General features: G+C 36.5%; 1 protein-coding gene across 4 annotated transcripts in view; it reads left to right on the top strand.

Moving 5' to 3' along the window:
• The window catches only part of LOC128549084 (hemicentin-1-like), an 82,202-nt gene extending 71,379 nt beyond the window's left edge, over positions 1–10,823 (top strand). For all 4 annotated transcript variants that reach the window (XM_053525286.1, XM_053525288.1, XM_053525287.1 and 1 more), the window contains 3 exons: positions 95–217; positions 4,224–4,350; positions 10,230–10,823. In XM_053525286.1, the coding sequence (XP_053381261.1) occupies positions 95–217; positions 4,224–4,350; positions 10,230–10,608 (629 nt within the window). In that variant the 3' untranslated portion in view covers positions 10,609–10,823. The remainder of the gene's footprint in view (positions 1–94; positions 218–4,223; positions 4,351–10,229) is intronic.
• The last annotated feature ends 2,739 nt before the right edge of the window (positions 10,824–13,562 follow it).

Consider the following 13,562-nt stretch of genomic DNA (forward strand, 5'->3'; position numbering starts at 1 on the left):
AAATCTGTATCATACCTTTTGTATTGCATTTGATCATTCCTTGTAGTTCAGTGTGTAGTTTGACTAGATGTAATATTTTTTTTATTATTTGTAGACATAAATGAGTGCGAGGATGATCCAGGAATATGCCAGCACAACTGTACAAACACTGTTGGTTCCTACAAGTGTACATGTCCTCCAGGATATAGAGTGTCAAAGGATCAGTCTACATGTCAAGGTATGTACAATAGTATTCTGTTATATATGTGATCACATCTTTAATATAAATAGAATGAAGAATATTTCTAGAACACATAAAATAGCACAGAAATGCTATTCTGTCCATTTTATGATGAATGAAAACTGTTATACACATGCATGTTTAAAGTGGAAGGTTTTAGTTCAGGGGTTGGGGTCCATGTCTGTCCTGTAGTTTCCATTCAGTTCAAATGAAACTTGGTATTCATCATCAGCATGAATTGATAGTGCATATTCTCTGGAATTCCATGTCCATTTATTAGCTCACCTGAGCAATGCTCAGGTGAGTTTTTCTGATCGCTCGATGTCCGGCGTCTGTCGTCTGTCGTCTGTCAACATTTAGCTTGTGTATGCGATAGAGGCTGTATTTTTCAATTAATCTTCATGAATGTTGGTCAGAATGATAACCTTGATAAAATCTAGGCCGAGTTCGAAAATGGGTCATCTCGGGTCAAAAACTAGGTCACTAGGTCAAATCAAAGAAAAACCTTGTGTATGCGATAGAGGCTGTATTTTTCAATTAATCTTCATGAATATTGGTCAGAATGATAACCTTGATGAAATCTAGGCCGAGTTCGAAAATGGGTCATCTGGGGTCAAAAACTAGGTCACTAGGTCAAATCAAAGAAAAACCTTGTGTATGCGATAGAGGCTGTATTTTTCAATTGATCTTCAGGAATATTGGTCAGAATGATTGCCTTGATGAAATCTAGGATGAGTTCGAAAATGGGTCATCTCGGGTCAAAAACTAGGTCACTAGGTCAAATCAAAGAAAAACCTTGTGTATGCGATAGAGGCTGTATTTTTCAATTATTCTTCATGAATATTGGTCAGAATGATAACCTTGATGAAATCTAGGCCGAGTTTGAAAATGGGTCATCTGGGGTCAAAAACTAGGTCACTAGGTCAAATCAAAGAAAAACCTTGTGTATGCGATAGAGGCTGTATTTTTCAATTGATCTTCATGAATTTTGGTCAGAATGATTACCTTGATGAAATCTAGGCCAAGTTCGAAAATGGGTCATCTGGGGTCAAAAACTAGGTCACTAGGTCAAATCAAGGAAAAACCTTGTGTATGCGATAGAGGCTGTATTTTTCAATTGATCTTCATGAATTTTGGTCAGAATGATTACCTTGATGAAATCTAGGCCAAGTTCGAAAATGGGTCATCTGGGGTCAAAAACTAGGTCACTAGGTCAAATCAAGGAAAAACCTTGTGTATGCGATAGAGGCTGTATTTTTCAATTGATCTTCATGAATTTTGGTCAGAATGATAACCTTGATGAAATCTAGGCCGAGTTCGAAAATAGGTCATCTGGGGTCAAAAACTAGGTCACTAGGTCAAATCAAAGAAACACCTTGTGTATGCAATAGAGGCTGTATTTTTCAATTATTCTTCATGAATATTGGTCAGAATGATAACCTTGATGAAATCTAGGCCGAGTTCGAAAATGGGTCATCTGGGGTCAAAAACTAGGTCACTAGGTCAAATCAAAGAAACACCTTGTGTATGCAATAGAGGCTGTATTTTTCAACTGATCTTCATGAAATTTAGCCAGAATGATTATCTTGATAAAATCTAGGCTGAGTTCGAAAATGGGTCATCTGGGGTCAAAAACTAGGTCACTAGGTCAAATCGAAGAAAAACATTGTGTATGCAATAGAGGATGTATTTTTCAATTGATCTTCATGAAATTTGGTCAGAGTGATTGCCTTGATGAAATCTAGGTCGAGTTTGAATATGGGTTATCTGAGTTCAAAAACTAGGTCACTAGGTCAAATTAAAGAAAAATCTTGTGTATGCGATAGAGACTGTTTTTTTCAATTGATTTTTATGAAATTTGGTCGAAATTTTGTCAGAGTGATTACCTTGATGAAATCTAGGCCGAGTTCGAAAATGGGACACCCGGGGTCAAAAACTAGGTCACTAGGTCAAATCAAGGAAAAACCTTATGTATGCGATAGAGGCTGTATTTTTCATTTTATCTTCATGAATTTTGGTCAGAATGATTACCTTGATGAAATCTAGGCCGAGTTTGAAAATGGGTTATCTGGGGTTAAAAAGTAGGTCACTAGGTCAAATCAAAGAAAACCCTTGTGTATGCGATAGAGGCTGTATTTTTCAACTGATCTTCATGAAATTTTGTCAGAATGATAACCTTGATGAAATCTAGACCAATTTTGAAAATGGGTCATCTGGGGTCGAAAACTAGGTCACTAGGTCAAATCAAAGAAAAACGTTTTGTATGCGATAGAGGCTGTATTTTTTAATCGAGGTTGATGAAATTTAGTCAGAATTGTTGCCTTGATCAAATCTAGGTCAGATTCGAATATAGGTCATCTTAGCTCAAAAACTAGGTCACCAGGTCAAATTGAAGAAAATAATTGTTTACACTTAAGAGACCACATTTTTGATCCAATCTTAATGAAAATTGGTCAGAATATTTGTTTCCATGAAATCACTGTGTCAAACATGTTTACACTGTTATGGTGTGTTTATCAGGTGAGCGACCTAGGGCCATCTTGGCCCTCTTGTTATTTGTTTCAGTTATGTCCCCTTTTAGCTCACCTGAACATTGTATAGGTGGATGGTCTGGCATCAGTTGTCCTGTGTTCATAACCCTGCATCATTAGTTTTACTGAGGGGCTTTGGTTGATGAGCATATCAAGCTCCCGTTCCCTCTGACACCCCCTGACCTAAGATAATATGAGAGTTTGTCTGTACAATGACACTTTGGACACATATTTATGTCTCCCACCACACAGTGGTGTGGGAGACATATTGATTTACTCCAGTCTGTCTGTGTGTCCGTGTGTCTGTGTGTGTGTCTGTCACAAAGCTTGTCCGCACTCTAAGTCGAACATTTCTCATCGGATTTTCACCAAACTTGAACAAAATATGTTTGACCATAAGACCTCGGCCAAGTTCGATAACTAGCAAAATCGGTCCAGGCATCTTGGAGTTATGGCCCTTGAATTACCAAAAATCGGTCTTTTTACTCTTGTCCGCACTCTAATTCGAATATTTCTTATCCAATCTTCACCAAACTTAAACAAAATGTGTTTGATTATGAGACCTCAGCCAAGTTCGATAACTAGCCAAATCGGTCCAGGCATTTTGGAGTTACGGCCCTTGAATTATCGAAAAATTGGCCTTTTTACACATGTCCGCACTCTTAATCAAACATTTCTCATCCGATCTTCACCAAACTTGAACATAATGTGTTCGACCATGAGACCTCGGCCGTGATCGATAACTTGCCAAATCGGTCCAGGCATTTTGGAGTTACGGCCCTTGAATTAACGAAAAATTGGCCTTTTTACTCATGTCCGCACTCTTAATCAAACATTTCTCATCCGATCTTCACCAAACTTGAACAAAATGTGTTTGACCATGAGACCTCGGTCAAGTTCAATAACTAGCCAAATCGGTCCAGGCATTTTGGAGTTACGGCCCTTGAATTATCGAAAAATCGGCCTTTTTACTCTTGTCCGCACTCTTAAGTCGAACATTTCTTATCCGATCTTCACCAAACTTGAACAAAATGTGTTTGACCATGAGACCTCGGCCAAGTCCGATAACTAGCCAAATCGGTCCAGGCATTTTAGAGTTACGGCCCTTGAACTGCTGAAAAAATCCGTCTGTTTACTCTTGTCTGCTCTCTAAGTCAAACATTTCTCATCCGATCTTCACCAAACTTGAACAAAATGTGTTTGGCCGTAAGACCTTACCCAAGTTCAATAACTAGCCAATTCCACCCAGGCACTTTATTTTTGGCCCTTGAATTACTGATTGGATCCACTCATCCAGACCATCTAATTGGATCCACTCGTCTAAAACATCTAGAGAAACTAACATTTTTCATAGGGGCAGTTGTGGGAGACATGCGCTTTTCTCAAAAGCATCTCTAGTTAGTTTTGTTTTTCAGAAATATTACATTATTGAATAGATAACAGATTTTGTATTTTATGTTTGTCATTTTCAGATATCAATGAGTGTATAGAGAATTACATCAAGTGTGGTAGAGACAAGATGTGTTTCAACACGTTAGGAGAGTTTACATGTATAGATATACCATGTCCCCGGGGATACCAGCGGGATCCTATCACAAAGTAAGTAAAGATCCCAGAGTTGTGTCTGTTTTTAGCTCACCAGAGCACAAAGTGCTCAGGGTGAGCTATTGTGATCGCTCACCGTCCGGCGTCCGTCCGTCCATCTTCCGTCCGTCCACACTTTCCTTTAAACAACATCTCTTTCTAAACCAACAGGCCAATTTTGATGAAACTTCACAGGGATGTTCCTTGGATGATCTTCTTTGAAAATTATTCAAAAAATTGAATTCCATGCAGAACTCTGGTTGCCATGGCAACAGAAAGGAAAAACTTTAAAAATCTTCTTCTCAAAAACCAGAAGCCTAGAGCTTAGATATTTGGTGTGAAGCATTGCCTAGTGGACCTCTACCAATTTTGTTCAAATCATGACCCCAGGGTCAAAATTGACCCCGCCCTAGAGTCACTTGATTTACATAGGAAAATCTTAAAAAATCTTCTTCTCAAAAACCAGAAGCCCTAGAGCTTAGATATTTGACATGTAGCATTGCCCAGAGGGCCTCTACTAAAGTTGTTCAAATCATGACCCCGGGGTCAAAATTGACCCCGCCCCAGGGGTCACTTGATTTTACATAGGAAAATCTTCAAAAATTTTCTAAAAATAAACAGAAGGCCTAGAGCGTAGATATTTCACGTGTAGCATTGCCTAGTGGACCTCTACAAAATTTGTTCAAATCATGACCCCCAGGGTCAAAATTGACCCCCGCCCCATGGGGTCACTTGATTTTACATAGGAAAATCTTCAAAATTTTTCTAAAAAAAAACCAGAAGGCCTAGATCTTAGATATTTAACGTGTAATTGCCTAGTAGACTTCTACAAAATTTGTTCAAATCATGACCTCCGGGATCAAATTGACTCTGCCCAATGGGGTTACTTGATTGTACATAGAAAAATATTCAAATTTTTCTAAAAATAAACCAGAAGGCCTACAGCTTAGATATTTGACATGTAGCATTGCCTAATGGACCTCTACAAAATTTTTTCAAATCATGACCCCCGGGGTCAAAATTGACCTCGCCCTAGGGGTCACTTGATTTTACATAGGAAAATCTTCAAAAAATTTCTAAAAATAAACCAGAAGGCCTGCAGCTTAGATATTTCACATGTAGCATTGCCTAGTGGACCTCTACAAAATCTATTCAGATCATGACCCCGTCCCAGGGGTCACTTGATTTTACATAGGAAAATCTTCAAAAAATTTCTAAAAATAAACCAGAAGGCCTAGATCTTAGATATTTGACGCGTAGCATTGCCTAGTAGACTTCTACAATTTTTTTTTCAAACCATGACCCCTGGGGTCAAATTGACCCCACCCCATGGGGTCACTTGATTTTACATAGGAAAATCTTCAAAAATTTCTAAAAATAAACCAGAAGGCCAAGATCTTAGATATTTGACGTGTAGCATCGCCTAGTAGACTTCTACAAAAAAAATTAAAATCTGGACCCCTCAGGGTCAAATTGACCCAGCCCCAGGGGTTACTTGATTGTATATAGGGAAATCTTCATAAAGGGGGGGTCCCAGTTAGGTGTCTGCGCTAAATGTTTTTTGATTTTATTTATATTTTGTGGTAATATACCCACATGTATAAAGTTTCATTAACAAGTGTTACTGTTACCAGTTTTGACTTACTTTTATAGATATTCACATTTAAAGTGGGTGGGGTAATCTGACATGTGACCAGCCAGGAACACAATTTCTGTTATTTTTTCAAAAATGGTTCTACCTTTTTACCTGAAACTTTCATGATAAAATAACTACACAATGGACATTCACACAACATGTTGCATTTTAAATTGTACTGAATACTTTTTTCAGCATAGAGCCACAAAGTGGTCTAATCAAATTTACTGATTTTCAATTGACGAACTTTACCAAAAAGCTAAAACATTTTTCATTAGTTGAGAACTTGAGATATTAAGGTGTTATTTACAGCAGATATTGCAAACTAAATAAACATTAAAATGACAGTATATCAGTACACTCTGATTAATATTGGAAGAGTGGTACACTCTCAAACTGGGAAAAAGTGAGTGGGGTAAATAAATATTCGAAGCAACACTAAAACAATTGTGCAGTTGTTACAAAATGGCCTCATATTGTCTATTACTATCTTAATTGTGCTCATATGAGTGGTTGGGGCATATAGATTTGCTCTTGTCCGTGCGTCCGTCTGTCAGTTCGTCCGTCAGTCCGTCCGAAGTTCGTGACGCGCTTAGATCAAAAAGTATTTAATATAAATTGATGAAACCTTGCAAGAGTCTTTATCATGATATGAACTTGCATACACCTTCTATTTTTCGTCTGGCTCCGCCCCCTAATTTTAGAGTTACTGCCCCTGAAATAGTAAAAAATGCACATTTTCACCTTGTGACACGCCTTGCTCAAAAAGTATTTGATATAAATTGATGAAATCTTGCATGAGTCTTTATAATGATATGAACTTGCACACCTCCTATTTTTCGTCTGGCTCTGCTCCCTATTTCTAGAGTTATGGCCCCTGAAATAGTAAAAGTTGTACATTTTCACCTTGTGACACGCCTAGCTCAAAAAGTATTTGATATAGATTCATGAAACCTTGCATTAGTCTTAATCATGATATGAACTTGCGCATCTCCTATTTTTAATCTGGGTCAGCGCCCTATTTCTAGAGTTATGGCCCCTGAAAAAGTCAAAAATGCACATTTTCACCTTGTGACATGCTTAGCTCAAGAAGTATTTGATATGAAATGATGAGTGTTTATCATGATATGAACTTGCGCATCTACTATTTTTTATTTGGGTTTGCCCCTATTTCCAGAGTTATGGCCCCTGAAATAGTAACAAAATGTACATTTTTACCTAATTATGTGCCTTACTCAGAAGTATTCTCGGTGCCTTACTCAGAAGTATTTTAATGTAAATTCATGAAACCTTGCTTGAGTCTTTATCATAATGTGACCTTTGCACACATGGCACTTCTTGAGAATTTTAGCATTTATTACAGTGTTATGGCCCTTGAAATAGCTAAAATAATGGATTTTTTGTTTGTGATGCTCATAGCTCAAAAAGTATATGGTATAGAATAATGAATCCTTTCCATAGTATTTTTTGAGGCTATACCACATTAAGACTGCAAACATTTGAATTATTTCCACTTATTTGTGACAAATGTACCATGCGGGGGGAGGGGGACACCCTGTGTCCTACAGACACATTATAGTTTTATTAAATACAGACTTGGTTGATAAATTTTAACAAAATTTGTTCACTTTAGTAAGACTTTATACATGTGTGCCATGGAAAAATCAATGCAGAAAATTTAATGTTAATTTGAACAATAGTTTTCCTCAAAATATACTGCCTCAGGCAAAACCTTCTGTTAAATATTTTGAGCTTTCAGGGTTAATTTGGTTTGTCTACATGTCATGTTCAAGGTCCATGCTTTTTCCATGACACACATGTATAAAATGGGATTTTTTTTGTTAAAATTTATCAATTAATGCTGTATTTAATAAAATTAAGATAGTTATAGACAATCTGAGGCCATTTCTTAACAACTGCACAATTTTTATAGTGTTGCTTCGAATATTTATTTACCCCACTCACTTTTTCCCAGTTTGAGAGTGTACCACTATTCCAATATTAATCAGAGTGTACTGTTATTCTGTCATTTTAATGTTTATTTAGTTTGCAATATCTGCTGTAAATAACACCTTAATATCTCAACTAATGAAAAATGTTTTAGCTTTTTGGTAAAGTTCGTCAATTGAAAATCAGTAAATTTGATTAGACCACTTTGTGGCTCTATGCTGAAAAAAGTATTCAGTACAATTTAAAATGCAACATGTTGTGTGAATGTCCATTGTATAGTTATTTTATCATGAAAGTTTCAGGTAAAAAGGTAGAACCATTTTTGAAAAAATAACAGAAATTGTGTTCCTGGCTGGTCACATGTCAGATTACCCCACCCACTTTAAATGTGAATATCTATAAAAGTAAGTCAAAACTGGTAACAGTAACACTTGTTAATGAAACTTTATACATGTGGGTATATTACCACAAAATATAAATAAAATCAAAAAACATTTTGCGCAGACACCTAACTGGGACCCCCCCCCCCCCCTTTGCTGAAGATAAACCAGAAGGCCTAGATCTTAGATCTTCCATTCATGAACCCCGGGGTAAACTTGGCTCCGCCCCAGGGGTTACTTGATTGTACATCAGAAAATCTTCCAAAAAAATTCTAAAAATCATCAGTTTGACATTTGAAACATGTAGCTCATATTACTCTGGTGAGCGATCCAGGGTCATCATGACCCTCTTGTCTTCTTAATACACTCTGTCTGGGAGGCTAATATTGACTATAAGGCATTCAAAGAAGACAAATACCTGTAAGCTTTTAAAAACAATACATTATCAGGAACAGTCTAATCTGGTATAATAAGAGCATTTCTATGCAATTTTGCCATTGATCCAATTTAGGTACTAAGGTGCATACTGTGAGTGATGTCACCATGTGATACAATTCTTGTCAGGGCCAAGTGGTTGAAGTTGCTGACTTCAAATCACTTGCCCCTCACCGATGTGGCTTCGAGCGTCACTTATGGTGTTGAATTCTACATGTAAGGACTTCATCCAGCTGGCTTACGGATGGTCGTTGGTTCTACCCAGGTGCATGCCCGTGATGAAATAATGCATGGAGGAGCACCTGGGGTCTTCCTCCACCATCAAAGCTGGAAAGTTGCCATACGACTTATGATTGTGTCGGCATGACATTAAACCCAACAAAAACAAAATTTAGAGGCCTTAAATTCAAACAATTTTTGTCAGTGCAATATTCCAGTGCTGAAGCTTTAATATGTATTTTTTTTCAGTGTCATCATGTGTTAAAGTAAAAGTTTAATATAAAAATGTATCCAGTATTGTATTAATCTCCACACAAATGAATGTCAAGATATTCCTGCTAAGTAGGAATGGTTTTAACACTTCTTAGAAGTTCAGCTCACTGTTTGTCTCTGTGAAATTTAGTGGAATTCAAAATGTTATCTGAGGTCAAAAAATAGATCATTGGTTCAGAATTACTTAAAACCATTGCAACATTCTTTAGGCCCCATTTTCTACCTAATCATCATGAAGTCTGGTCAGAATGTTTGTTTCAATGAAATTTCTGTAAAGTTTGAAACTGTGTGCTCTATGGTCAAATACTAGGAATAGAAAAACCTTTCAGCACCCCAGAAGCCACAATTTCTACCTTGATCTGCAATAAACTGTGAGAATATTTGTCTTTTTGAAATCTGTGTAAAATTTGAGGTCAGAAATTAGGTCACTGTTTACAATGATGTATATATAGTTAATGGGTGCTGGATTTATTTTTGGATCCTGGACTGTCTATTGATGTTTTTTATCCTATATAGCATCATTATTGACCAAACAAATGCACTGAATGCCTTTGATCAGATCACCATGTGTTTAAACTAGAAGAGGATGAATGTGGCATCCTTAGTGGCTGCCTTTGTATGTGAAGCACCTTTGAACATATTTATCATGAAAAGGGCTCTGTATAAATCTGGTATAGTATATAATATATATAATTATGTTTTTACAAAGACATAGGAGCCGTGCCATGAGAAAACCAACATAGTAGGTTTGGGACAAGCATGGATCCAGACCAGACTGCGCGGATGCTGGTCAGTATCTATGCTGTTCGCTAACAGTTTCTCAAATTTCAATAGGCTTTTAAAAGCGAACAACATGGATCCTGACCAGACTGCGCGGATGCGCAGGCTGGTCTGGATCCATGCTGGTCGCAAACCCACTATGTTGGTTTTATTATGGCATGGCTCAATTAGTTTCATTTATTTCATGCAGCTGTAAAGAAACAGTTATTTTTATGTTGCAGCAACTGTGTTCTTGAGTGTATAGATGCTGAGGTAGCATGTCCTGAAAACGCCAGATATGCTGATGTCATCGAATTCCGAACATTGGCGCTACCTAGCGGGGTTCTGGCAGAGCAGCGTCTCATCAAACTGACTGCATATAATCAAAACAATGAGATATTGAGGAACACTGTGTTTAACATATTGGAGAACGATGAAACAGTTGCATTTTATATTCAGCTGGAAGATGGTGTTGGTATTGTATTCACCCAGCAACCACTAGAAGACAGTCATTTGTATAGGATAAAAGTACAGGCAAAGTCATTTGATAACACTCAGATCAATATCCAGTACCAGACGACATTTCTTATTCATATTGCTGTGTCTGCATATCCATATTAGTAGTTATATTAATTTCTGTTCAAATTTTGTTTCATAATTATGAAGGCTTGTTTACCAAAAAAAATCTCAAAAATGAACTGGTTTGAAAAATAGTCTCAAAATTTTTGCATTGAAGAAAATAGCAGAATGATTGCTGGCACCTGCACATCATTAGGTGGAATAGGTATCAGTAGGTATGATTACAAGATTGTGTTGAATAAATATTATTTGGTGTACAGCAAGTGTTGTTTTTCTTTTTTTCATTCATTTAAAATATGTACAACATCATTCCTTATCTCATAATGTGGCAATGTTTTTCCTATTTTCTTTTCAACATGTTAAACTTGGTAACACAAATAATTAGATAAAGGCTGTGCTGGTATAAAACTGATACATTCTAACCCAAATAATTCTACCGGTATATAGTTTAATAAGGCAAAAAGCTGTTGAAATATCACCACACTAAGAAATCTTCTAACAAATCTATCACCAAACTTTTCTGTTTCTCTTGTTTGGTCATATCAAGGGAGGAGGATTTTCGCTTTCAAAAGAATGTTGCCTTTTAGCTCAAATTCAAATTCACAGACAAGGACCGATCACAGACAAGTATAAATCAAACAGATCATTTTAAATGCAGAAGAATGATTACTAGTATTTCCAACAACAGCAGGAATTTTCATGAACAACATGTAAGAAATATATCATTTGACAAAAAAAAAAAAAATAGTAATAGAGCCATTGTGGCCCTTAGTCACTCACCAGAAATTGACTGACCTTGGATATATGTATGATATGGTAACAACTGAGAATAGTATAAACACACTGGCCATAGCTTTATCAGATCAAGTGGTTCCAACGTTGTCTGAGCGGTGAATTTTACGCCGATCAGATGGAGAAATATGGCTGATACTACAAATTTCCAGTATTGTAAGTATGATTTTAAGGAATTTCTACCCGTTAAAAAACTAATCAAATGAAAACGATGGGTGCACCTGGAGCGCAAATGTGTTTATGTTTTAGCACATGTGTCCATTTAGCTGAGATTTGTGCCGTTTATTCAAACACTTCTGTACAGTCCGGCGGGGGAAGGAGATTTTTGACAGTTTTTGACAATATCGCATCAAATATAGTGTTAATCGGGAACAAGTAACTGTTAAAACACTTTTTATGTAAAGGGCTACCTCTTAAAACAAAGCGTGTGTATTTTCATAGAATTATTCAGGGTTATTTCTGAAAAATCGGCTGAAAACCTAATGCAACGCCGTTTCGAGTGGGTCGATATGCAACGCAATCAAGTGGATACCGTTCTGTGTCTTACTTGCGAAGTCTTACCTGTCTTAAAACAGTCATTAAAGCATAACAATGAATAAATTTAGTGAGTTACTTAAAATACCGGAAATTTGTAGTATCGGCCATATTTCTCCATCTGATCGGCGTAAAATTCACTGCTCAGACAACGTTGGAACCTCTTGATCTGATAAAGCTATGGCCAGTGTGGTGTCCAAAGAGTATGTTATTGTGATTGATTATAGAATATAGACAAATCACATTGCATGCTAGGATTGGATACACTCTTAATAGGGTGTAACTGTGTCATCGGGTGAATGAGAAATGTACCATAACAAACAGTGTTGAAAATAGTTTAAGTATTTTATAGTTAAATAGTTATTGGGTGCTGAGAAAACTGAGTGAGTCTTTAAACATTTGGTACCCCTTGGGGTAAATACTGTGTTATTTCCATATAGATGACCTAGATTATTGCTATTGCATTTCAGTCGCTTAGCTAACCATCAGGGTCACTTTGACTTTTTGCTCCAGCCCCCTATTGACTTTTTGCCTATGACTATGCTTTCGGGGGACACGTGCTTTCTACAAAAGCATCTTCTAGTTTCAAAACTTGTTTACCTGATTTAATCAAAGAACTGAAAGTATAGAAATGCTGGCTACAGCAAAACGCAATGAAAACTGTTTGGGAAAGATGTTTAAAAAATCTTAATTATTATGGGTTTTTGTAGCAAACTAAGTTGAGCATAGGGTACTGTTGAGAGAAATCATCTGAATTAATTTGAGAAAGGTAGTGTAAAAATATTACGGACAATAGATTGTAAAAAACAAAACCATAGTGTTTGTTTCGTTGGAGACAACACAATTAGTGAGGCAAACAGCAAGTAATTCTCTTTTTGGAATCAGAAAAAAAAATACCGAAGGGGAAAAGTCAGGTTCCAAGAATGCAGCCCCATCGGACCGAAATTCCATATATATATACTCAAAATATAGATAATGTAAAACTTACAGACCAATAGGTACAAAATGAGCAATAAAAGAAACTCAGTCGGGCACCATCTTGTAACTGTTAGTGGCAAACACACCACTGATGAATTTAAAATGGTTTACGCTGGCGCTTGTAACCTTATCCTTGGCCCTAGCCATGGTTCGAAAGTCAACACTTAAAAGCCAAGTTTAGTCATTGACTGTGATACACATTTGCAAAAACTTGTAAAAAAAGGATTATATTAATATACTGTGAAGCAATCACATGTTTAGAAAACTATCCAAGAACAATGAAATTGTTAACAATATGCAAGTTGTAAGGGTACAAACAAGAAAAAGGTTTCAGAGCAATACAAGACCTCCTACTGGCTAGGTACATTGCAAACAAAAACAATGTATTATAAAGAACAATAACCAGAAACAGAGGAACTAAAAAGGAAGAAGTAAAGAATGTGAAAAAAACAACATTAGCTGCCAAATTAATTAAGCCTCAATTTATGTATAAACTGTCGGCTTTTACTCTTGATGTTTGATAGCGATGCGCTTTAATGACATTGGTATATAAGTCAACGTTAACTTATGTGTATAAAGAAGCTCACTGCTTTAACTTATGATTTTATACTAATATTTTGTTTTAAAAAGTAGGGACATAATATCAGAGAAAGTAGATAAGTAACAAACACAACAATTATACTTGATAATGT

Source organism: Mercenaria mercenaria, chromosome 15, assembly GCF_021730395.1.
Source record: "Mercenaria mercenaria strain notata chromosome 15, MADL_Memer_1, whole genome shotgun sequence".
Classification (NCBI taxonomy): Eukaryota; Metazoa; Mollusca; class Bivalvia; order Venerida; family Veneridae; genus Mercenaria; species Mercenaria mercenaria.